Consider the following 27,316-nt stretch of genomic DNA (forward strand, 5'->3'; position numbering starts at 1 on the left):
CTCCTTGGGGCAGCACAAATACCGCGTTTGCTCTTCTCTTTCTGGGCGCAGCACTTCTGCTTGTTGGGCCACTTTCCTGAAGCCGGCCGCAGCCGCAGCCATCTGCTTTGCTTTTTCCCTCTTTTTGGGAGGCTCCCGGGAGGCTTTTTGGCGAATGGGAGGAAAATGGGGAGGAGGATTTTCCTGGCTGTCATCCATTCCTCAAGCTCAGCACAAACTGAGGGAAGGATGGCAGGCAGGAAAATCCTCCTCCCCATTTTCCTCCCATTCGCCCAAAAGCCTCCATTCCAAACCTTAAGCGTTTGGAATGGAGGTCACGGTGCATCCACAATGCGTCCAGCTCACCAAGTCTGGCCTGCTGCACCTCAAAAGAAGTAAGACTGCCTCGAAAATAAGCCCAAGTGCCTATTTTCAAATCTAAAAGAAAATAAGACTCGGTTTTATTTTCTGAGAAATGTGGTACAAAATAGTATATGGCATATAAACTGGATTTGGGGTGAAGAGTTGTTTCACAATTTCTTCTGTATTGCTTTATAATTGCCATTTTGATTTACTTAATAATCACTGTTTACCTGCAGAGGCAGTGCTATTAACTATACAGTAGTGGCCAAAACTGTGGAAATCTTTTTGGGAAAATGTATTTTCTAAAACTAGCTAATAACACCACTTTTTTTGGAGTAGTACCATAAAATTCTATATTAATGGAAAGATAATTTAATCAAGAATGTAATGCAATAACTTTTATGAAGGAGTTGCTATTAGAATAGCAGTTACAGTAACAGAGTTGGAAGGGACCTTGGAGGTCATCTAGTCCAACCCCCTGCTCACGCAGGAGACCTGTACTAGGGATTCGAACTGCCGACCTTTCTGATTGACAAGAAGAAAAGTGAAACACGTAGAAAAAATGAGATTATACAAACATTATCACCATGTCAGTTAATAGTTGGGTAACCTTTAGCATGAATTACAGCCTTACAACATCTTCCCATGGAGTGAACCAAGTCTTTTAATTCTTCAGCTGATATGTGAATGATTGCTTCTATTAACTGGGTTTTATTGCTGGGCCGCTTCTGACTAACAAGTTTCTTTAGTCAGCTCCATAGATTTTCAATTGGGTTAAGGTCTGGGCTATTCTCAAGCCATTCCAGCAGTGGAATATGATTATCTTGAAACTCCAAAAAAAGTGGTGTTATTAGCCATCAAACCTCAAAAATACACTTTTCCAAAAAGGTTTCCACAATTTTGGCCACTACTGTCATTAAATAGAACCATGTGCTCAGCTGAATATTAAAAAAAAATACATTGGATTTAATGGTGATTTTCTATGGATAAAGGAGTCCTTCCATCTACAGGTAGTCCTCAACTTACCACTACAATTAGAACCAGAATTTGCATTGCTAACCAAGGCAATGGTTAAGTGAGTCATCCCTGATTTTATGAACTTTTTTGCCATGGTTGTGAAGCGAATCACTGCAGTTGTTAAGTGAATCACATGGTTGTTAAATGAATTCAGTTTCCCCCATTGACTTTGCTTGTCAGAGCTGACTGGGAAGATTGCAAATTATGATCACCTAACCCAGGGATGCTGCAACTGTCATAAATTCATGCCGGGTGCCAAGCAACCAAATTTGATCACGTGACTGTAGGGATGCTATGACAATTACAAATGTGAGGACCAGTCATTTCTTTCAGTGCCATTGTAACTTTGCACGGTCCCTAATCAATGGCTGTAAGTCAAAGACTATCTGTATATAAGATTTTTCATCTAATAGAGGAATCCCACTGGCAAAATAAAAGCATTTTTTTTTTTTGCAAAAGTCCCCTTTTTCTTGTTCCTGTGGAAAATATTACTGAGAGAAAGAGAACAAGAGAATTCAGTGCCTTCCATTCTGCTGCAGGAAGACAGTCAGAGGAACTAAAAAGTGCCCAATCTGGTTCTAAAGAAATGAGAGGGTTTTTAAAAATAATTAAAGCTCATTATATAAACTTCTTAACACACATGTACAAAAGTTAATAACAAAACTACAAAACAATTTCTTACGTTGATTTTGGCTAATTTTTTTTGTATGGCAGACAAATCTCCTGATGTGTCAGACCAGCGGTGAAGCTCTTCTTTTGCTGAATGAAGCCAGTCAGAAAGTTCATGCACTGCATCAACGTATAACAAATGGTCTTTTACAATATCTTCAGCTATGTTCATTTTTTCCTGTAAAGCAAAAAGAGACTGTTCAAAACTGAGTTTAAGGAATTGAAATGATTTCTGCTTGATGCAATCAACCCAGGTTTGTTTATTTGAATATAGTGTGAAGAGAAATGGTTTTACTAGCACCATTATTTTTACCTAATTATATTGTTTGCTAAAAAAATCACTAATATCATCTAGAACTTTGCACACTTCAAAATTGATTTAAAAATATTATAAACAGTGCTTCTTCAGTCCCACCAGAAGGCAACATTTAAGGGAAGGGGCCCAGAATTTGCCTATCCTATCTGATCTTGTATCATTTCAGGGAGAGATGATCATGCAAATTATCTGGCCTTTTGTTATGTAGAGCTTTAAATGTGATAACCAGCACCTTGAATTTTACCCATAAAGAAACTCCAATATTGCAGCTTTGCATGGTATATTAAGGGCAAACTATGAGGTGTCCAACACTAGTGAAGGAAGAAGAGATGCAATAGAAAATATGTAAACACCAACTCAAAGAGTCAAACAGTCAAACAGCTTTTTACACCTTAGTCATTCAATCTCAAAGACTGTACAGTTTCTTTGTACATTAGACCCTGGAAATTTTCTGAATGTACGGTATTGATAGTTTTCCAGAATTTTAACCATCATGGACTAAGATATTCTTTGCATCTTTCTTCTAAGTTTGAATTGTAGCTTTCCAAAATGTAGTTAAATGTCATAAAAGAAATGACATACAAACATTGGGTTTCCCTTTTTATTCAATTCTCTGTTCAATTTGTGATTTGTCTTCTATTCTCTTCCTGCTATCTGTTCTATGCTCTCTCCCTTTGTTATATTTTAGTTATTTTTGTGACTTTGACCCTTTTGGGTGATAGTTATGTTGGATTTTTGCCATTTTTTTCCTATGAGATCTCTAGCTCTATTTCAAATCAGAAATCAGGACCACACTAATTTATGTTTAACTTTAATTACAAATGACTGGATTGAATTAATAAATTCAGCTGATTTAAAAAGCACAATACAATTTAGCATAATGTGGGAATCCTGTCAGATTCACTGGATTTGTTTTGTAATTCATTTAATTGTGTTGACTATATAAAGCATACATTTTAACCTTTAAACCTTCTTGATTAACACTTCTGTAATTCTGGGTGGCCTACATATTACAAAATCTTCACCTTGGCAACTGTTGCAATATTTGTGAATTGTGTTTTCAACTCCTCTTGAGCAGTTTCTCCAAAAGAATCATCCTGTGTTTTCTCGTGCAGTTCTCTGGCTTTTACTATGAGCTGGTGTAGGTCATTAGAACGTTCTTCCACTTCTGAAACAATAGTTTGGGAGCAATCCAGCTGAGAAAATTTCTCTTTCAGGCCATTCTGAGGTTCGAAAGGCTCTTTCAATTTCTGATCTATTGAATCCAACCACTGGTCCAACTGACTTTTCTTCTCCAGGTGGCAATTCCACTGATTTATCACAAACTCCAGCAAGCTTAATATAACAGAAACATAGAAATCAAAATATGAAAAGTTCTTAGAGAAATAAATTGAGTTTAAACATGAAGATCGTTGCAAAATGTATGCCCCAGTATGATTTTCTGTTTGTAGATAAGCAACCATAAGGAATATGGGGGAAAGAAGAAAAGGCTTCCCAAATAATTCAGGATTGAAAGGGGGGGGTTAATAAATCTTTCTGCATATTTTATATAAAATAATGCCCTCCTTCCCTTCCTTTTCTTCCTTTTTCTTAACAATATTTCTGTTGGGTGCGGAGGAATGAAGACTAATACTGCCATTTCTTTAATTCATTCTTCTCAATGCTGGATTTGAGGTTGTTTTTCCAGGAGCTCTCTGTGTCTCACATTACACTTTTGCAAAGGTCCTAATTTCCTCTAGTGAGGAGGAAAGTACAGTCAAATGAAAAAGAGGCAGTAAAACTTCCTTTTATGAATTTCCCGTTATCATTAATCTTGGGTTCTGGGCAATTCATTATTATTTCATAAAGTGTCCTCTGAATGAAAAAAAAAATCAGAATGAAAAGCAGCAACATAAAGGTTTACCTTTGACAGCTCACTGAGGTGCTGACAATGCTGCCCCAGAGGTCTTTTAATCTTTGCAGCTGGCTCTGAATCACTTTCTGTCCCTCTTCATTACTTGTCTTAAGGGCTTGTTCAGCTTTGCCAATGGCCATGTTCAACTTGACCTCTCCTTCTCCTTTCATTAATAGGATTTCCTAGGAGACAAAAGTTCCAGGTCAACAATTTACAGAGAAAAGGAATACCTATCCAACATCTTTTGCACTGTTTTACCTGTTCTGCAGGTATGACAAATGCAACAGATTTTTTATCCATGTAATTTTTCCATGGGAAATATAGTAACTTAGATTTTGCTTTCTGTTGACTGTCCCTTATAGGATTATCATTATAGGTATTTGCTATTATGAAAGACCTTAGTAGTGATCTTGAAATAATACTTTGGGAATCGATGGTTACAAAAACTCATGGATATTTTCTTCTTTGGAAATCAATATAGGATTGACATTTTACCACTGACGATTGTCATCATTTCTGATGTTCATAATCATTTCATGATGACATTAAAATTTCTGTGGTGTTATAATGATGCCGTTTTTACTCTTTGAAAATGTTCTGTGTTAACTTTTATCCAGCTATAACAAGACTGAAAAATAAAAGTAAATATAAAGGACAAAATAGAAAAAGTTGATGGAAATATAATTTAATTACCTTGTTTGTTTATTTCCTGCCTTTAACTCAAGGTGGTAAACATATTCAACACACCTTCTTTCCAGGGGTGAGATTCAGCCGGCTCAGACCAGTTCAGGTGAACTGGTAATTACGGCTAGTGGCTGGGCCTACCCATGGTGATTATACAATCACCATGTTTTTGACGTAGCCCACATGCACGCAAGGCACGCGTGTGAGCAAAGCTATCCCGTCCTATACAATGGCTGTGTTTTTGATGCAGCACGCACATGCTGTTGTGGCCCCGCCCTCTGAGCCTGTCCCATCGGAGGAAGAAAGCTCCGAGCATGAGGAAGAGGAGTCAGCCAGACCTCCCTCTCCAGGCCCCTCCCCTCTGGCACTGTCTCAGGTGCCGGCCGAGGGAGAGGAGATTAGCAGGGAGACAGGTGGCTCGGATGAGAGCGAAGGAGAAACATCATTCCTGGACGCACGCCTCCGAAGGTGTGATAAACGATTGCAGCAGCTCAGGAGGTGTGCTAGGGATTAGAACTGAGTCACTGGACCACACCCCAGAGACTATATAATAGAGGGTGGTGGCCAGTGATCCTTGTGATGAACAAAAGTAAACCTTGGATAGTCACTAAAGCCTCGTCCGGAACTGTTGAGAGAAATATTATTCTGATTGGACTTTTTGTACGTTAAGTATCTTATCTTTCTGTTTTGTGGAAATAAACGCACTTGGCAGACGGTGTGTAAATCGCTGCCAAGTTGGAGATAAAGACCTGGGTGCGTGCCAAAGTGTTTCCTTAACACTCGGCTGGCTGTGTTTGTGTGTGTGTGTGTGGACGGGGACAGATCACATGCACAAGACGTGCGTGAACACTCACATTTTAGATTCTGGGCAAACCGGTTCTTAAATTATGTGAAGCTGACCTCTGCTTCCTCCTCCTATTTTCCCCACAACAATAACCCTGTGGATGAGTTGGCCCGAAAGAAAAGGACTGGCCCAAGATCACCCAGCAGGCTTGCAAGTCTGGTCCTGGCTGGTCAATTGCTGACTCTAGGAAACAGTTTCAGTTTTACCTAAACTTTAGTCAAAAATGTTATTAAGACAAAAGTTCTTTGAAGTCAATTCTTCTATTCTGTTGCTATTTTACCTGAATTTGGAGGTGTCGTTTCTCCAAGGTCACTTTGTCCCCAAGGGTGCCCTCAGCACAGCTGAGTTTTCCTTGAACATCCTTCACCCAGGTCCACATATCCTGCAGAGCTTCTTCCAAAGTCTGGTGATCTTGCAGAGCTATCTGAGAGAGCCGCAGCTTCTCCTTTACTTCCTTGATTAAATTCTGATAAGCAGAAAATTGCTGAGAGGCCAGACGAACCTCCATTCCAGTGCTGTAGTCTTTCTCACTTAAAAACTGTGCCTTTTGGGAGAGTTTATCAAAGGATTCTCTAAAGAAAACATGTAAAAAGTAAAAAAAAAAAACTGAGTTATAAATGCATCTATAAATATATAATTTTGAATACATATAGGCAAACCATGCGACTACAGAAAGATATTTGAATATAGTTCAGATATGAAAGCTATTAGATTCACACAAAAGATAAAATCACAATCATAAAAATTTGGAACTTGCTAGAAGAGGTTAAATTCTATTCCCAGGCCCTAATATGAACACTGACTCTCAGGTAACTTAAATTACTCCTTGCTGTTTTATTTGAAGTGATTAATTAACAGCAATAATATAAGCACCATATCAGTCAGTTGTAATGAATACAGCCAAAAAAGTGGCAATCTGTGCTTTAAATGTGCATTATGATGAAATCATCCTTTTTCAGAGATTCTAGGAAAAACTGGTATAAAAATTACACCTCACATTCAAATATATGAACTACTTTCACTTATTTCTCAATAGAAAAATGTGAATTGTCCCTTATAAAATACTTCATTGTTAGAACCAAATTCAAACTTCTGTTATTTATTCAATTCTGTGAATAATGAACCTTGCAGAGCTGTAGCTTTCTACAGCTGTACTTCAGAACAGCTGAAATACACAAACAAAATGTAGGGTAATTGTTATAATCGTACGGCTAATTAAAAAAAAAAGAATTAGTTAATGAATATGCTTTTATACCTTGCAAGCAGAAGTTCTTCCAAAAAGGCTTCTACCTTCTGTACCTCGTCTTTCTTATCTGGGATGTGCTGTTTGTGTTCCCCCAGAGCTTCTGTGTTTATCCTTTCTTCTTTTTCATGAAGCCATAAACTCCAGCTCTTGCACTGGGCCTCAAAACTGTAATAAAACAAGCAAATAAAACAATTGTTGGATAAATGCAGGGTGCAACATGCACCTACTTCATCTAGATGTGTCTTAGAAAGAACACTGATGTTTTGAACAGCACTGAAAAAAAACATACTTCTCTATGGCTGTAAGTATTCTAAAAATACATAGCAAGCATCTAAATATGGCAAAGCAAACCATGAGAATTATTGTAACTCTGGAACTTTACCAATTCTAAACTGGCACAGTGTGCATTTATTATCACCACTAAGGAAGAATCTGAAGACACTGCAAAGATTGTTCCCAAAACATTCAAGCAATTAAACCTTCATGTGATAATTATGTGAGCAGCAAAGTAGGTCCATTATGCTTCTGCTCTTCTACTACAAATCACCAACAGCTCTGTCTCCCTCCTCCAGTGCATTTAATGGGTGGAAATGCTCTAAGTAGGGTTGCAAATCATACAGAGATTCAGTACAGTGGGAGCTTCCTCTCCAAAAAGCAGATGGCAAGAAGGATGGCAACATACAATATCTCCAGCCAACTTTCTATGTGTTTCTGATCCTGTAGAAATGAACACTCAATACTACCTTGTCTCCACCACAGATAAATTATGCATTTTATTGAAAATATTACTTTCTAAATCTCTAGTTGAAACAAAAAAAAAATATGCAATAATACATCTTACAGAACATTCACACTGCTGTTGTGTTGGCCATTATTCCCTTTTTTTTCCAATTATATCCTAAAACTACAATTGAAGATGGCCAGACAGAAATAGTAGAATGAATGTGCAGTCCTTACTGAGGCTATTTTGTATTTTTTCCGATTAATTTAAGTATAGCATAAGGAACATATCTATATACTACATAAAATATGGCTTCCTGAAACTTACCTTTCCAACTCTGCAATGCATTCTTCCAAAGCTTGTTTATCTTTCAAACATTGTTTTAGAAATGCTTCGAAGTCTTGATGAGCTTTAGATATCTGTTCTTGAATACCATTCACAGATGATTTAGGTAAGTAAGTACACAGATTTTCTCCTTCCTGGCAGGCTGACTCCAACTTAGCCTTTCCTTCATTAAAAGAGTCTAGCACTTTCTGAGTAAAACAGATACACACATTTGTAAGGGTAAAGAATGATTAGAAGGCAAATAGATATGAAGAGTCTTTATATCTAATTTTTACTTTGCATTTAACCTTCAAGAAACAAAACTACAACAATCTACATTGCTAATCTATGCATGTAAGTATTTAATCCATGGTGAATAATAATATAGTAGTAATAACAGTAATAGTTATTGAAGGCATTAGAAAAATAATTGGAATAATTTACAATGGATTCTTTTTCAGACTGGACAAATGGGAAACAAAGTGGCAAATTGCTTATGTAATTTGATTTGTGGCAGAATAAATAAGTACATCCCAACAATAAGCTATTTTATAAGTCTTCTACATTCAAGAAACATTTTTTTGAATTGTACAAACACTACTAGTGTTAACATTGTAAAAGTACTATTATTTTTGAGGGTTGTTGATTTTGATTTTACCAATCAAATATGTACTTTTATAGTACTTACACATTCAGTTAAATTTTATATAACATATAAATATATATAAACATATATGTTTTATATATGCCATAATTGAAATTATATAGATAACATTTATTAATGTACAACTTTTCAATGATGAGAAAATGTCTGAAAACCCAGAAAGGATTTATGATTTTGATGTATTATATTTTTTCTGTAACTTCATGGTAGAGTTGGCTCCTAGCAACTACTTGGATCAATCCTTGCAGATTCTTAGTACTGTATTTTTCTGAGTATAAGACGCATCGGAGTATAAGATGCACCTTAATTTTTGGGGAGGAAAACAAGAAAAAAAGAATTCTACCTCTGCCTACCAGCATTTAAGGCCTTCCTCCTCCTCCTGCAAGCGAGAGGTGCCTCAGAGACTCGGCTGGGAAAGAGGGTGTCAATTAGTGAGAAGTTCTTTTCCAGAAAACTTATCAGGGTACTCCTGCGATCCGCAGGGACTACTCGCTTTTCCCCAAAGAGACCCTTCATGCTCTGGGGGGAGGTCAGAGCACAGCCTGAGGAACAGTTGCGTCCCTTTCTGGATCGGGACTCGTTACGCACGGTCACTCATGCCCTCGTCACCTCCCGCCTGGACTATTGTAATGCTCTCTACATGGGGCTCCCCTTGAGGAGCACCCGGAGGCTCCAACTGGCGCAGAGTGCGGCCGCGCAGGTGGTAATGGGAGCGACATGGCGTTCCCATGTAACACCTCTCCTGCGCGAGCTGCACTGGCTCCCGGTGGTCTTCCGGGTGCGCTTCAAGGTTTTGGTTACCACCTTTAAAGCGCTCCATGGCTTAGGGCCTGGTTATTTACGGGACCGCCTACTACCACCAATAGCCTCCCACCGGCCAGTACGCTCTCATAGAGAGGGCCTCCTCCGGGTGCCGTCAGCCAAACAGTGTCGACTGGCGGCCCCTAGGGGGAGAGCCTTCTCTGTGGGGGCACCTACCATCTGGAATGAGCTCCCCCCGGAGATACGGAGGATCCCGGATCTGCGCTCCTTCCGCCGTGCTGTGAAGACCTTTTTATTCCATCAAGCAGGCTTGGCCTGATCTCTTCCCTTTTTAAATATGTAAATTTTAATCTGTTTTTAAATTATTGGGGTATTTTAATTTGTCTGGGCCAAAAAGTTTAATTTGATTTTATCGGGTTTTTTAAATTTTGTGTATTTATGTATTTTATTGTTGGCTGTTCACCGCCCTGAGTCCTTCGGGAGTAGGGCGGTATACAAATCAAATAAACTAAACTAAACTAAACAAACGTCTTCGGGATGGTCTGTGAGGGGGAATCTGCTCAGCGGCTTTGGTGAACAAGGTGGGCCGCACGGTTCGCAGCTGGTCACCTCTCTGGCCTCCCAGCGGGCAGCTCAGGGCAGACAATGGTCGTGATGACTTCACTTCCCAGCAATGTGAGAAGCCGCCGCCGCCTAAGCCCTCTCCATGCCCAGGAACCGAGCCGAGTCGGAGCCCCTAAAGTGAAACATCCCTCCTTTCCAGCCACCGCTGCCTGTTGGCAGGATTCCCCAATACAATTCTCAGAGCCATGTTTCAGGCAGCGGCCAGTTCCCCTGCAATGTGCAGAGGGGAACCGGGAACTGTTTTGGATTTGGAGAGGAGATTGCAGCACTTCCGCCTGAAAATGCTTTTCTTCCCATTGCACATTGCAGAGCCGTGCACCCTCGTCTCCTCCACAGCAGACTCGCCTTCTCTTTCCATCTGGCTAGATCCGCCGCCTGAAACGCAATGCACTTTTTTTTGCTTCTGCACACCCATTTGGAATCAGGAAGGGGATTGTGGGTTTGCCGCCCAAAAACGCTTTCCTTTGGAACCAGGATTCCATCCTGGGCGCGGAGAGGACTTAGGCGACGGTGGTGGCTCCTCACATTGCTGGAGAGTGAAGTCATCACAACCATTGTCTGCCCTGAGCTGCCCGCTGGGTACCCAGACAGGTGACCAGCTGCGAACCGTGGGGCCAGCCTAGTTCCCCGAAGCTGCCAGGCAGTTCCCCCCCCCAGACCGTCCCGAAGAGGTTTGTTCCTCAGGCTGTGCCCCGACCCAGATCCCTGCTGCCTGGAACTGCCCGAAAATGTCTGAAGGGTGGGGGCCGGTGGGTGGGTGGGGCTACATTCGGATTCTAAGACGTACCCAGATTTTCACCTTCTTTTTGGGGGTAAAAAGGTGCATTTTATACTCCGAAAAATACGGTAAGTTTTTGGAAAATGGATTGTTTTGCTCTCTTCCTAGAGCTGAGAGAGAGTGACTGGCTGAAGGTCACCTAGTTGGCTTCCTATTGAAGGTGGGACTAAAACTCAGTCTCCCAGGCTCTACCCTAGTTCCTTAATCACTATACCAAACTGTCAGTACACAACACAATATTATGAGAGAGAGTTAAAAGATTTTGAACAACATTCTTAGTTTGGGTCAGAATTCTATGAAATAATTATAAAAGGTCATTAATAATGCATACTATCTATTGCACATTGTGATGTAAAGTCAGTGTTTAACCCTTCCAAGACTGAGTGGCTGTGGTTCCCTGCATCCCGATATAGTCAGCTGACTCCATCGCTGACTATCGGGGGCGAGTCTTTGGCCCCCGTGGAGAGGGCGCGCAATCTGGGAGTCCTCCTGGATACGCAGCTGTCCTTGGAGGAACATCTGACGGCTGTTGCCAGGGGGATCTTTTGTCAGGTTCGCCTGATTCGCCAGTTGCGCCCCTTTCTTGATCGGGATTCCGTGCGCACAGTCACTCATGCCCTCGTCACCTCTCGCCTGGAGTACTGCAACGCTCTCTACATGGGGCTCCCCTTGAGGAGCACCCGGAGGCTCCAACTGGTCCAGAATGCGGCTGCGTGGGTAATTATGGGAGCTGCATGGCGCTCCCGCATAACACCGCTCCTGCGCGAGCTGCACTGGCTCCCAGTGGTCTTCCGGGTGCACTTCAAGGTGTTGGTTACCACCTTTAAAGTGCTCCATGGCATAGGACCTAGTTATCTTCGAGACCGCCTTCTGCCACCGACGACCTCCCATCGACCTGTGCGCTCCCACAGAGAGGGCCTCCTCGGGGTGTCATCAGCCAAGCAATGCAGGCTGGTGACCCCCAAGGGGAGGGCCTTCTCTGTGGGGGCTCCCACCCTCTGGAATCAGCTGCCCCCAGAGATAAGGAGAATCCAAGACCTCCGTGCCTTCCGCCGTGCCCTTAAAACCTTTTCCAACAAGCCGGGCTGGCCTAACAAATCCTTTAAATGATTTTAAATTTGTTTGTCTTTTTAAATTTTGGGCCAAATTGAGATATTTCCTTTTAATCTGTTCTTAATGTATTTATTATGTGTTTTTATTTGGCTGTACACTGCCCTGAGTCCCTAGGGAGAAGGGCGGTATATAAATTTGAAGAAAAAAAAAAGTGTTTGACCTTTGTAAGATAGTGGTTTGACAATATACATATCAAGCACAAAAAGAATTGCTCAATAATTTCCTAATAATATGTAGAAAGGTTTGCAAGCTGAGCATTCCTGCATACTTACCTGTAGTTTGTGGAGTTTTGCTTCAATAGCTTTACTGTCTCCAGTTGCATTATTTATGTCTTTTATTGCAATCTTCAGATTAGAATACCAGTTTTGAAATTCCTCCATAGATTCTTTTTATAAAAAAAGGAGATACCAAGCATTATCATATAATACAGTAACATTGGTTTATATATTCCATACTTAAAAGTCACCAAGAATATACAACGGTATGGACACCTGTATATGCTCACACACTGAAAGCACATACTTGCATTGCATGCATGCATAAAATGTGCCCAAAATTTGTGCTTGCCCCCATCCACATATATAATATTAGTAATAGGAAGGTTATTTTTTCAAACTTACTGTTGTGAAACCAAACAGTAGAGTACTTGAAAATATCTATAAAATATACTTTCTATAACAGGAATTGTATGAAAACCTAGTCCCCAAATTAATTCATGATGAAAATGGAAATTTTATTCTAATACTGGTGTATTTGTCTCCAGCATACATTTCTGCGGGCTAGATGATTCATATATTAAACTCCATGAGAACTCACGTAGGAAATGTTTTTCTAGGGACTCCTGTAAAGAAGCCTGTGTTTTCAAACTCAACTGGTTCACAGCTTCATACTTCTTTATCAGGGACGTTATAGTGCCTCCAAGAGTTTCCAACTCCAAAGATGGATATTTGCGGCAGAGGCCATTAAGCATTTCCTGAGTAGAATCAAAATGGTTCTGCTGTTGGCGAATCTCCTTCTGTATTTTCTGAAGGAACAATGATATTATTAGAGCATTTAATACATTAGAACATTACTTAAAAACTGTTTTATTGACTATCTATGGAGATTCTCAATCATCCAGGTCACAGGAGTTCCAAAGGTGCTTTTTCCAAAAGGCAACTGGACTTTCTTGGTTTTTTTCTTCAAAAATGTTTCACTTCTCACCCAAGAAGAAAAACTAAAAATGGGGGAAGTCCTTGGAATACTAACTAACAGCCAAAGCTTAGCAACTACTTTTAAGAGAAATGTTGATGGATCTACTTTGCCAAACTTCAAGATATCTAAATTCCAATTTTTGTGCTCAAACTTCTAGTCAGGACTAAAACTGGACTAAACACAAATTGAATAATCCCTAAATCTGGGGGGAGGGGCATCAAGCAGTCCTGTATTTTTAATTAATTTAAAGAATGGTCCTGATCATGTTGCTCTATCTATATGATGTGAACAGAAGAACACTTTCTCAAGTGCTCTTATTTCCTCAGTCTGAAAGTCTAATTTTTCTTGGAGATTGAGGAAACTCACATACAAAAACAAAATGTATTTTTTTAGAGGTAAGTACGTTTTGCTGAAAAGACATTAATTATAGCCATGTGATCTGGGACATTTTAAATGCTTTCAGCACAGACTGTTGAACTCTGACCTCATGTTTTTTTTTCTTCCCATGAAATGGCATTTAACCTCTAATGGATGAATATTTCAAATAGTAGATTTGTTCACAAGGTCTATTTTAAGGGATTGATAACAAAGTGAATGCCCCATAATTTTATTCCAATTTGCTCAACAAGTCTGTTTATTAATTTTATGCTACTTACATTGACTGTCCCAAGATCTGATGGAACCTGACTATGAATGCAGTTTAATAGTGATTCTTCTGTATTGACAAACCAGTTTTCCATCTGAGTAATAAAGTTATATAACTGTGTCTTCTGAGAATTAAAATCTTTCAACGTTTCTTTAGCTGTATCATACATTGTTTTGCTATGCATTATCTTCTTCTTTAAATCAGCATCTAAAAACTAAAAGTAAATATAGATACACTAGAATAATAATAAAGACTATTCCAAAATAAATTTATAAAAGTGACAGTCATATGACAATAAGGCGTATTTGAATTGTTTTGGAGAAATTAAAAAAAAATAAACAAACCACTCCACTAAAAGTAAAAAAAGAAACTTTTTTAGACCATTTTTAGGCCTGACTTTAAAAAAAAGGTTTTATAATATAATGATGGTTATTAATCAAATATTATAGCATATTTTTTCAGTCCACAAGTAAAATTGATGCATATTTTTAATATTTTTATAAAAAAATAAAATACATTTATATTATATTTATATTATTTTTCTCGGCTTTGCCACACAGCATTAGATGGTTTATCAAGCTGGTAGTTTGTCATGAACCTCAGCTCTCTTTTTGATAAAAATTTGGAATGGGAAAACAAGTCACTTTAAAATGTTCCTGCAAACAAAGAAGGGAGTTTTCTTCTTTGAACCCTGATTTTTTTTCTAGACAATGCAATCGACTTCTCTAGCACTTTCTATAAACCTAGAAATTTACAGATACTTATAAATCATAAACATAATCGTAAACCAAGTGGAAAATCATTAAAGCTCACTTGTACCTCTTTGCGATCAAATACATATGTGTGGACACTTATTAAATTATGTACAAGCTGTATTGATTTCTTTACTTTTGAATTTCTTGAATATAGAGATTTTGTGTATGTAAAAACTGCCGCTTTATTTTTAAATTTCCCGTTTTGCTTCCAGATTGGTATTTGAGATGGATCAATGGAACTTCATCCTTAAATGAGCCTTGGTGGCCCAGCAGACTAAAGCACTGTTAAGTAATACCAGCTGCCTGCAATTACTGCAAGTTCAAATCTCACCAGGCTCAAGGTTGACTCAGCCTTCCATCCTTTCGAGGTAGGTAAAATGAGGACCCGGTTTGTGGGGGCAGGCAATAAGCTGACTTTGTATAAAAAAGAACACCGCTTAAGGGGTGCCGAAAGCCCTACTAAGCAGGTATATACAAAAGTATGAAGGCTATTGCTTAACGCATTGTAAGCCGCCCTGAGTCTCCGGAAAAGGGCGCCATATAAATCGAACCAATAAATAAATAAAAAAATAAGTAACTGAGATGGGCGGCAAATACATTTCATAAATTTATAAATAAATTTGATTACAGTGCTAGAAATTATGCATATACTGTATTGTTTCATGCAATGCTTTTTTCAAAGGAAAATTTTCACAACAAGGCCATGTATAACAGAAGATTCAAAATCAGTAGCTATGTCCTAGAAGAGATTACATAATGGGTAAATTCTGTCTTTTAACTGGAACAAAAATATTTTTATTGATTCAAACAATGCTTATCAAATGGAATGCTTTTATCCAGTGCTCCAAATAAATTGTAGTTTACAAAAGCTTAACACCACCTTTGATCTACTGGGTGAACAACTTATACTTCTTCTAATTTAGGGTTGTTGGGGAGATTTTAAAGGGTGAAATGAATGCCTGAGCTCTGCAGAACTTACATATCTGAACTCTTACAGAAATATATCTATTTTGCCTTTAACCCCTTTTTCTACCACCCTAGAAAATTGCAGGGAAAAAGGTTCCAGGGCAAAACCATGCCCAGTGTAGGAGATAACCAGGCAGAACATAAAGGGGTGGGGGTGTCCAAATATATAATCGGCCTTGAGTTCTTTTGCACCCACAAGAGCTCTAAGTCCAACCCACTTTGAATTCCACTGACTCTTATTTACCGCCTATTTCCTTTGCCCTTTAATAGATCAGATTCATGTAGACAGCATTAGTATACAGTAAACCTATATTCATTTGAACTTTCTGGACTCCTGATTTCCTGGACTTAATACCCCCCCCCCCCAATCAGAAAAGCCTATCTTACCAGAAGAATTGGAGGAAGTTCTTCTGAATTTATCAATTTTTTAAGCTTATATATGTTCAAAATCATTTGCTCCAACTTCTCTTCTTTGTGCTTCACCTGAGACTGCAAAAGAATACATGGGGGAAATGAATGTCTCCCTTTCTGTCATATGTTAACATTTGTCATTATTCACATAAGGAAAATTTAAAAGCTTGCTCTTGGAATATAGCAAACATAAATATTTTGTTCCTGGCACACTCTTGCTCCAACTGAAAGAAATACAACAAAGAGTTATACCACTCTGTGTACAGGTAGTCCTCGCTTAATTATCGCAATTGGGGACAATAACTCAATTGCTAAATTAGATGGTTGTTAAATGAGACATCTCTTGACCGCGACGTGTGATTTTATATATTGTTGAGAGCTGGCTATGAAGTGCACAAATAGCATTGAGGTGACTGTGGGATATTGCAACAGTTATAAAAAACTGACAATTGCAAAGAATCTGAATCTCAATTATGTTACCACAGGAACATGGAAACAATTATAAGTGTAGGGGCCAGTTGAGACTCTAGAAAGAGTGCAGAGAAGAGCAACAAAGATGATTAGGGGACTGGAGGCTAAAACATATGAAGAACAGTTGCAGGAATTGGGTATTTCTAGTTTAATGAAAAGAAGGACTAGGGGTGACATGAGAGCAGTGTTCCAATATCTCAGGGGCTGCCACAAAGAAGAGGGGATCAACCCATTCTCCAAAGCATCTGAAGGCAGGACTAGAAGCAATGGATGGAAACTAATCAAGGAGGCAACCAACCTAGAATTAAAGAGGAATTTCCTGACAATTAGAACAATCAGTAGAACGATTTGCCTCCAGAAGTTGTAAGTGCTCCAACACTGGAGGTTTTTAAGAAGATATTGGACAACCATGTGCCTGAAATTGTATAAGGTTTGCAGACTGAGAAGGGGGTTGGACTAGAAGACTTCTGTGTTATTCTGTTATTCTGTAATATGCCAATAGATGAACTGCATATTCCAGAAATTCATTAAACATTTTTTTTTTACACAATTAGGGGCATTCTGCTACAGAAATATAAGCACATAGCTTAGAATGTCTAATCATATTCTACTCAAGTCTCCTAATCTTAACATGTGCTAAGAATTTAAAATTGGAAATAATAAATATTGTGTATTATGGTACCTGAAATTCATCCAAGAAAACTTCAGTTCCTTGACAGCTTGCCAAGTTGTGTATGATGTCATTTGATTGGGAGATGGCGTTATTGCACCATCCTTCAATATTATCACGGATGGCTAGTATGTCTTCCCACAAAGTTACACTAACGCTCAACTTATCTATGTTGTCTTCAATTTTTTCTGAAACCTGTTAAGCAATGAAAGAAAGTATTTCATTTTATTCTGTTCAATCTATTGTAGCTTGTAAGCTACTCATTTCCAAAGAGCTCTAAGTAGTTTACATCAAGTAATAACAACATTAAAAAAATAATAATCTACAAAGCAAACATTTCCTAATGGCACTACTCAACAAAGGTAGATTTATCTTCATTGTCTCGAATGCTTTCCTAAAGAGAAATGCCATTTTCTCTTTAGGATGTCAGGAGGAGGGGCATCATTCATAATCAACTGCTTTGAGTGTAGTTTGAGTGTAGTTTTACCCATCTAGACCATAGTAGCTTCTAGGCATTGGGTTAGAACATCCACCACAATTCCTGTCCAGTGAAGGTGCAGAGATGACTATCACCTCACCCAGTGGTTTTACATAGCAGGGGAGAAAGGATCAAGCCCCATTGGGCTCCAAAGCTGAGGGCCCTTAAACCTCTCCCATTTCTATTAGCAACATGATAATTAGGCTAGTACTTGATTAAAGAACTCTCAATTGATGGATTTCACGAGTTGTCATTAATTTATTAACTATTTGGTGAGGCTAACATCTCCCATCCCTGGCCACCGGAATATTGTTTATGGTCAAACAAGGGTAGGTGGTATCATTTTCACAATATGTGAAAAAGAAGTGTGACAAAAATGAAAGAAACTATTTTTTTTCAAAATTGCTCTAATTCTTAAAATTTTATAACACTTTTGTAATCTAATTTCCCAACTAAACTGCTATTAAATAAAAATCTTCAATTAACTATCTTCTAGAATAGATGTGTAACAGGTGCCTTAACAATGAACTGGAAATTAATAATAGAAACTACCAGGTTCTGTTTCTCTTAATTATGAAAAGAAAAACAAAATTATGTTAAAATTATGCCACAACTCCATAAACCACATTGTGGTATGTAAAATACAGTAAAAACAATTCATTTCTAAATTACTTCTGCAAGAATCAACTTGCTAGTAATTATACCCACAAGATACTGACTGAAGTAGTAATGGATTAAAATCCATGGTAAAAGGAGAGAAGTTGTTTTAAAATGAGAAGATATTCAAAATGCTAAATTATAATGTAGTTTACTTGTTTCTGCCTTAGCTTTATAAGGAAACAAAATCACATAACATATTCAACAAATCATAGTTAAAGTCAGCTTAAGCAAGCTGCTGATAATTATAGCAATGTGTGTTATATATAATATCCAATTTCTGTCTAAGAGAAAAAAATATTTTAAAATAAAGTATAGGTAGTCCTCGACTTATGATCACAATTGGGACCAGAATTTCCATTCCTAAGCAATGCAATTATTAAGAGCCCAATTTTACAACCTTTTTGACATGGCTCATTGCAGTTGTTAAGTGAATCTTCTTGTCAGAATCCAGCTAGGAACATCACAAATGGTGATCACATGACCCCAAGACACTGCTACTATTGTAAATACATGCTGGTTACCAAGTACCCAATTTTGATCACATGACCATGGGGATGTTGTAACAGTTGTAATTTGCAAGGACCAGTGATAAGTCACTTTCTTCAGTGCCATTATAATTTTGAATGGTTGCTAAATGAATGGTCATAAGTCAAGGACTACCTGTATTCAGTTTCTCACAAGAAGCTTTTATTTTAGTTTGTATTTTATTGGAACATTCAGCTATCCAAACTTAATTTCAAATATACCACTTACATCTAGCCATTTGTCCACGGTACTGTCCATCTCAATTTTTATCATCTGAGCATCACAGTTTGGTATCTTTTTCAGCTCTGCAATGAGGTGTTTTCCTTCGTTAGTGAAGGCATCCAGTTCAGTCTGTCTATCATTCAGCTCGTTCCTGGCTGCTTCATGCTACAAACGGAACGTATTATTATTATCCACAGCATAAATAGATTCACCATCCACACTCCTTAATTTATTTTAGACTGCAATCCTTTATTGGAAAAAAAAAAATCACCCCTTCATACTGCAGAGGTACAACATATTTAGGACAAGCCATAAAATTCCAAGTTCATTTTAGCTCAGTCACTGCTCAAGAATTATTGTTAATGTTAGCCTGTAGCTACCATTGTAACTTTCAATAACAACTGAATATGGTATCATACAGAACTGGCTATAAGCTTGAAGCATTGTAGGATGCGAAAAGAGGAGGCATTAAGAAAACCTGAAGTCAAAAAAGCTAAAGAAGTCCTAACTAGCTAGAGGAGCAGGGATGAAATTCAGCAAGTTCTGACAGATTTTGGAGAACCGGTAGTGGAAATGTTGAGTAGTTCGGAGAACCAGCAAATACCACCTCTGGCTGGCCCCAGAGTGGGGTGTGAATGGGGATTTTGCAGTATCCTTCCCCTGGAGTGGGGATTTTGTAGTATCCTTCCTCTGCCACGCCCACCAAGCTACCCCTCCAGAACCGGTAGTAAAGAAAATTGAATTCCACCACTGCAGGGGAGGTTCTTGCTGTCGGAGTTCTTTGCTGTGTCTTCAGGGGAGAAGACAATCAAGTTGATTTTCATTCACCAATAGAATTGGAGCATTATACTAAAGTGGCCTTCCTGTTGACAAATGCATTTGTTTGACTTTGAAGGTGGTATTCTTTTCTGTGAACATACCTCAATTTCGATTTGAATACTTGAAATCTGTCCTCTGCTGCACATTTCATTTTAATTAAAAACTAACCGTTCATTGCAAAAAAATAAAGTAAATAAATCTTCAAAAGTAAAGATTTAAGCAATTGATTAAGAAACTAATATGCTTCCCACAAACAGTTTTTAAGACAAAGATATTTTAAAACTACCTTTGATAAGGCCCTTCGCACATCTCCCTGGTCTTTTAGTATGGCTTTGGCCACTGTTACAGCACTGGCAACCTCTATTGCTTTAGAAACTGCACTTCTTAGATTGTGATACTGTCTTATAACATCAAGAAGGATGCAACCCTGTTCCTGCCTGCAAAGGAAAGAATCACTGTGACATTGATAGCAGAACATATTTTGAGGGCTGACAGTGGTTTGATAGGTAACATTTCTTACTGGATTATGACTTCATTCCTCTGATACTTTCACAAGTATGAGACATTTATTACAATCCATGTATGGCATTAGAAAACTGAAGTTTACATAGCAGGAGTTAAAAGTAATGCAATTATATTACAGTAAGCAATTAGCAACTTACTTGATCTGAGTATTGCTTGCATTGTTAACTACTCCCAGATGAAAAATAGAGCAGGGAAGGGTGTCTACTCTATGCTTTTACAGTATACTGTTCTCTTTATCCTAGAAGTATATCTCTCAATATACTATATAGCTCTCAAAATTATATTTATGGTCCCAAATATAAGCATACTGATTTTACATCAGATCTATATATTATTACTTAAGGCTGATTAAGAGGCTGATAAAACCAAGAGTTAAACTTGACATAATGGCACATAAATAAGTAAATAACTAACTTACCTTTCTTGGATTAGTTTCTTTGTGTCACTCCAAGTTGCTTCCAAACAATTAATTTCTTTGTCAATTGTTGGGGCAAAATGATTATCTTTTAAAGCAATTTGCTTTGCTTTGCTCATTAGCCATTTCAATTCATGTTGGTGAGAATTCAGTTCATCATCCAGCTGGTTAAAAATCCTTAACCTGTAAATCAAAACATTAATTATATTTTTAATTTGCTTCAGTGTCCACTATTACAAAAATAAAAGTAACATAAATATAGCATGCTCATCTGTTTCAGCATCTTTAAGAAAACTCTGGAGGAAACTGTGATTATATTAATGGAATTTTTCTAGAAGCCTGATTGATAAGAGTTTTAGCATTTCTACCAATATAACCATCATTTAAAAATCTATAATCATACATCACACTTTCAAACTTTGCTTTGGAAACCTTAAATAAATGTTTAATATGATCTAACAGCATTATAATGTTCTTACACATAAACACTAACATCTGAAATTTTATACTCAGATATCATGGTATTGTTTTATCAGAATCCATTAACATAGCACAAAAGGGTCAGATTTAACCTGATCTCTTCATCTGGTGTTACAAAAAGCAGTGGATGGAGGAAAATCTTTTAATTAGGTTAGATGCATTAACCACAGTTCAAAATCAGTTTACATTAAGTAGTGGTTGAGGTAATTTGGTTTGAGTTTATACATTGCACTTACAGCCAAAAAATAAGTTTAAAAAAGAGTATTTCCTCAGCATATCAATATTTGTTTTCATAATACAAGATTTGAGCATATAACAAATATGAGTTTAGACTTTTGCTATTATATTTATGTCTAGGGAATATATAGAGTGATAAATCATCTACTAGGAAAGGTCTCAATGTTTCCAATCCACAAGTAATGTAATCACAAAGCTGTCTAAGCAAATATTGCAGTCAAACTGTATAATGGATGTAAGAAGCCTTTAACTAGGAAGAAGATGCTGAAAAACCCCTTCTAAAAATCTTGCCAACTTTATTTATTTGTTTAAATTTCTATACCGCCCTTCTCCAATATAGGACTCACCACAACTGACCACAATGCATGCTTACTACAAAATGTAAATTGTAACATGCAAAACATTATGGTACAGTCATTTCTGTTTTGATTAACTGAATCAAGATTTATACCTTAAGAGCTAACAAGATGCACAGAATAACTCTATGAGTAAGATGGGCAGTCTTGAAATACTATATATAAACAAAACAAACAAAGAAAAAGGCACTTTATATAACAAGCCATTGCTGCTACCCAGCCTGCTACCTATAGTTAGAACTATCTGCAACTCTTAGCTGTCTGCTCTTAACTTAGTGTACAATACCAATCCAAGAAATGAGAAAAAAAATCTTTGTAGGAAAAAGTGGTCCAATTTATACTTCATTCCAGAATTATTATTATTATTATAACAAAATATGTAAGAAATTATAACAATTTCTTTCAACCCTTGGTCTGAAGCAGGGGTGAAATCTACTTACCTTCCCTACCGGTTCGGAAGTGCTCGCTCCGCTCACACGTGCGTATGCATCACATGTGCACGTGGACCCTCTGCTCATGCTCAAACCCTTCTGCGCATGCGCAGAGGGTAAAAAACAGGTTAAAACCAGGAAGTAACGATGACCAGGTGGGTGGGTGGAGCCTTGCGCTGCCGTCGCTACCGGTTCTCCGAATCACCCACCGCCATCGCTACCGATTCAGCCGAACCAGTCTGAACCGGTAGCATTTCACCTGGTCTGAAGATGCCTAGTCATTACAACTACTTAAATTTAGCATTGTTTACAGGATGAGGGAAGAGCATAAATAGACAGCAAATATACAGTGTTTCCCCAAAAATAAGACCCTGTCTTATATTTTTTTGAACCCCAAAATAAGCACTTGGCCTTATTTTCGGGGAGCTCTTATTATTTTGGGGTGTGTGTGGAGCAAGACAGATTCCTCTTGCCGTCTTACCTGATTTGCAGCTCTGCGTTTAAATATTTTCGAGTAGGGCTTATTTTCAGGAGGAGGCTTATTTTAGTGCATGCGCTCAAAAACCCGATAGGGCTTATTATCAGGGGATGTCTTATTTTTGGAGAAACAGGGTAGAAATCAGTCTGGATGCAGCAGTTTGGATTCAATATGGGAAAAACTACACAAAATGAAGTTTTGACTAAGAAACAGATTCTTGCTTATCGAAACGAGTATTATAAATCCAATGCTGCTGGGGACCTAATTTCTGTTTACCTTTGCTGAACTTCTTGAAGGTTTGGTTCTTTCAGTCCTTCCTTGTCAGCCCTTTCTTCAAGATCTTCAATTCGTTTTAAGAGATGTTCCTTACGCTCTAGGATGGATGAACACAGAGCACTAAGGGCCTCTGCTTCACTTTGCTTAGATCCAAGCAAAGACTGAATGGATTCCAGTTCTATGCAGACACTGTCAGCAATGTTACTGCTGGAACTCCTTTGCTGAGAGCTTCCTTGTTTTAAATGGTAGTGGGCTTTAGTAAGGGATACATCTAAACTGGCTGCTGTAGATTCCAGTTTGTTGACATCTTGAACGACCTCATTTAGCTTCTTCTTCAGCATTTCTGATTTTGACTTGTCTATGTTTTTCGTTGTTTCTACCCTTTGTCTCAACTGGTGAAGTACATGTGATGCAGAGATATGAAGCTCTAAAAAGGCTTTGAGATGGGGAAGAACATCTTGACGGCGGTTGATTACTTGATTAGCCTCTTGGTACAATTGCAGACAGTCTTCAATCTTATTTTGGAATACACTGTGATCTTCTGGCTGAGTGAAAGAACACAACTTTTCAACATGACTCTTCAGACTCTGTAGCTCTTTGTCTTTTCCTTCCACTTCTAATTTATGCTCCTATAAGAACAAGAGAAAGATTTTTTTTTAAATGTGTAAGCCTTTGCTTAGTAACATGAGATGTATATCTCTTGCTATTGCAATAGCAGTTTGGAAACTGACAAATTGCAAAGCTCACCCTTCACTTGGGTGGGGAGCAGGAGACAGAATGCAAAAAAGAAAAAAGGCCTCTCTTTATTCTGCTATTGCAATTTCTGAGAAATAACAGGACGAATAGAGATGGTTCTTTGAGATGTGGGTACTTAAGAGGAAGAACCTGTGTTCTACTAAATATGTCCCAGAACTTCTTTAGTAAAATGCTCTTATTTGGTTAATTATGAATTATTTTACCTTATTTTGACATATAGCGGGCTGTTGATCGGTTATATCAATCTCTGCTGTTAGCTGTAGTTTACAAAGAAATAGCTTGATCCATTCAGAAAAACTGAGGAGAAGCTCATCATACTGTCTGTGTTCATCAAGCACAGATTGGAGGAAAATTATCCTAGAAGACAGCAGGGTTAGTAAGTAGCATTTACTCTTTCACCAGAACTTTCAATAGTTTTGGCTTTTAAAACCGCAGAACTAGAAAAGGGTGAAATTTGTCAGAATTCCAGGTTTGCCTTTATGCCCCAGGATATGTGCAACAATACAACAAACAGTAAGAACAAACAACAAAACAATACAACAAAAAGGGCATTATGATGTGATACAGCAATCTATATAGGGAATTGGAGGATTCATACAACTCCGATGAGATTATGCTTTAAAAAACACAGCACAATCATATAGTATGTCTACTCAAATTATTAATCAATCTCAGGAAATGTTTTCTGCATATCCTTCCATATTTCTATAGGTCCCCAGATGTATTGAAAGGGCCCTGCTTAAAGTACATCAAACTTCTGAAACAGAAAATTGACCAATTAAAAAATGATGCTAATCACTCATTCTGCAACTTGATTTTTAAACAGCCTTCCAAACTTTCTTCTTTTTTTAATCTGTAAACTTAATAATGGGATTATTTAATTCATTAATTTAGATAATTTATATGGCCAAAGATTTTATACATGATGCCGGGCAGCTAATAATCCACCAAAAAAAAAAGTACTAAAAAAATCTAAGAAAATACAAAACAAAATGAAAGCAAGCATAATACAATAGCAAAGGCATCAAAACAAACAGGATATATTTTCACTGGTTAGGTTCTGTAGTTGCTTTTATAATGCGCATTTAGTCTGAGAATTCTAACTATAAACTGAATTTAAATGAAAATAAATAACATTTGAATAAATAGACATTTCCAGATGTGGCACAGGAAAACTAAAAACACATGAAACACACAGTCTTTTGGATCTTTAATGACTAATGTCCCGTCATAAGCATTGAATCAAGTTCTAATTAACCAGATGCAATAAAAATTATTATATGTCAATGTGTGTGTGACAATGTGTGTGGATATACAGGTACACATTTCACATGACTATAAATAGTGAAATAAGAAACGCACAAAAATTCAAAAGGTGACTAAGTCAACCTTCAATGTATATAAAATTCTTACAATGAACAACTGTAATGACAGTGGTAACGTCCCAGCAGAGTCATTTGTGCACACACGCACATGCGCGCGCGCACACACAGCTCCAAGTTATTTCATGTTATACTAGAGCATAAGATTAAACAATAGACCAGGAAAAGAAGGTGAAGAAAAGCACAGTAGACGATAGACACAATCAACAAATAATCAATATTACTTTCATTATTCAGAGAACATCCAGGCAATAATAAACAAACACATCTAGAACTATATCCCAACTTGGAAATCTCAATGTGGGGATAATTCTAGCTAGATTTACACATAATGGAAAGCCATAATGAGGCTTGGACTTAGCATAGCATTAGAACTAATTGTTATATTGCTTGGAAAAACATCAAAATTATAAAGCAAACCAAATAAATAGACCTTTGGCTGTGGTTGCAGAAGGGAGACTCTATTGGCTCTATGGCTCAAAAGAAAAAGTGGTTGAAACTTCTTCCAAAATAAAAGAAAAATTGCAGGGATTCCACATCTGGAGAGATTTTTTTGGTTTCCTGAATATTCTATAAACCTTCTGTAATGTTTAGATTATGTAGGCCCATTTCTATGGACATGTAATGAAACTTGTGGATTTGTATTATATTAAGTCAGTCATAATGTCTGGGTCATTAAGCACTATTACATAAATACAAACCTCCTGTTAACGGTCTGAGGTAGAATTTTCCATCTTTCATCAACTTTTTCTAATTCTTTTTTAACTGGTCTCAGACTTTCACTGTAACTTGCTTTAAATAGCGTCTCATTCAACTGGAAGAGGCTGGTATAATGCGAATCATGAGATGCAATATCCATTTTCAAATCCTGAGAAACATAAAAATATGCATTAGATAAATAGCTTATATAGCATGGAAAGTAAGAAAACAAGTATAGAATAACAACAATAAAAAGTCTAAAACAAGTATAAATATATGCAAGAGTCTTAGCGCCTGGTTTCAGCGAAGGTGCTTTTGCAATGTTCAATGTAGTTGCTTGAAATTCTACAGAAGCTTGCCCAGAATTTGTTCTCGAAAACCAATATTGAAAATACACAAAGAAAGTAAAAGACAGTCCAATTTGAGTTTCTAATGTATTATGTCATTTTATTAGATCAATACCTCAATAAAAGTTTCTACTATTTATTCCCCAATGGTGACCAACAGGAATCGGGGAATTTTTCTTAGATAAGAATACTTACAGAAATCTTCAGGAGGACTCAAGATGGTACCCTGACTGCCGGCTAGGAAAATAGGCAATTGTGTCATTTTGAAAGCTGTGCAGCTTGTTACATGTTTAAAAACTATAACCAAGCTATCAAAAACATGGAAGCTAAATCTCTTAATTTAGGCTTCAGATTTAGGAATACTAGAACTGATCTTCCTAATTTCTCATACACTTTTTGCATTACAATTTCTTCTTCAGTTAAAGGAAGACTTTCTTTAGGAAGCTGTCTCTCTTTGATGTTTTTCATTATTTCTGAGGTTATAATATTTAGTTTTGAGAACTTTACTGATTTTTACTTGCCTCGCAAAAAACTGACAACTAGAATTGAGAGTTTAAAACATTTAAATGGAAATAAGTGACTTTTCTTTTTGGAAGAGTAAATAGAAAGAGCCTCTTCTGTAGGAAAGGTGTCTTGTTTTTATACCAATTATAAAACAAAACCTTGAAGGCCAATTACCAGAGCATAAGATGGCTACAGTAAAGGAAACATTGGGTTTATGAGCTCCTGAAGTGCTTGAGCATTTTAACTCTACTAGAACTAGAACTTTCTACTGAAGAACAAATCCCTCTGGAGACAACTGAGAAGGATTCACCTGATTTACAAAGGCAACTGAATGATGGTTTAAAGACTAAAAAAGACATAGTGAATTACCTTTTCCAATTGAAATATAAGAAATTATTGGATTTACTTCATAGAAACTACAAGGTTATCAAGCTGTTATTAAGCTGGTTATTAAGCTGGTTATTAAGACCAGATGCCTGCAATTACTGCAGGTTCGAATCTCGCCAAGGCTCAAGGTTGATTCAGCCTTCCATCCTTTCTAAGGAAGGTAAATTGAGGACCCAGTTGTGGGGGCAATAAGCTGACATTGTATAAATATACAAAAGAATGAAGGCT

At 37.6% G+C, this 27,316-nt stretch overlaps 1 protein-coding gene across 12 annotated transcripts in view; it reads right to left on the reverse strand.

Annotated features, from left to right (window-relative positions):
• SYNE1 (spectrin repeat containing nuclear envelope protein 1) overlaps window positions 1-27,316 on the reverse strand; it is a 309,363-nt gene that overhangs the window by 168,192 nt on the left and 113,855 nt on the right. For all 12 annotated transcript variants that reach the window (XM_034419047.3, XM_034419038.3, XM_034419043.3 and 9 more), the window contains 17 exons: window positions 25,853-26,019; window positions 23,973-24,126; window positions 23,014-23,642; window positions 20,759-20,938; window positions 20,102-20,252; window positions 19,003-19,161; window positions 17,124-17,306; window positions 15,947-16,048; window positions 13,849-14,052; window positions 12,815-13,022; window positions 12,271-12,383; window positions 8,061-8,266; window positions 7,022-7,177; window positions 6,047-6,338; window positions 4,248-4,420; window positions 3,370-3,679; window positions 2,042-2,206 (listed from right to left, as the gene is read on the reverse strand). In XM_034419047.3, coding sequence (XP_034274938.2) covers window positions 2,042-2,206; window positions 3,370-3,679; window positions 4,248-4,420; window positions 6,047-6,338; window positions 7,022-7,177; window positions 8,061-8,266; window positions 12,271-12,383; window positions 12,815-13,022; window positions 13,849-14,052; window positions 15,947-16,048; window positions 17,124-17,306; window positions 19,003-19,161; window positions 20,102-20,252; window positions 20,759-20,938; window positions 23,014-23,642; window positions 23,973-24,126; window positions 25,853-26,019 — 3,552 coding nt within the window. The remainder of the gene's footprint in view (window positions 1-2,041; window positions 2,207-3,369; window positions 3,680-4,247; window positions 4,421-6,046; window positions 6,339-7,021; window positions 7,178-8,060; window positions 8,267-12,270; window positions 12,384-12,814; window positions 13,023-13,848; window positions 14,053-15,946; window positions 16,049-17,123; window positions 17,307-19,002; window positions 19,162-20,101; window positions 20,253-20,758; window positions 20,939-23,013; window positions 23,643-23,972; window positions 24,127-25,852; window positions 26,020-27,316) is intronic.

The sequence above is a fragment of the Pantherophis guttatus genome, chromosome 1, assembly GCF_059756535.1.
Source record: "Pantherophis guttatus breed Tessera chromosome 1, ASM5975653v1, whole genome shotgun sequence".
NCBI lineage: Eukaryota > Metazoa > Chordata > Lepidosauria > Squamata > Colubridae > Pantherophis > Pantherophis guttatus.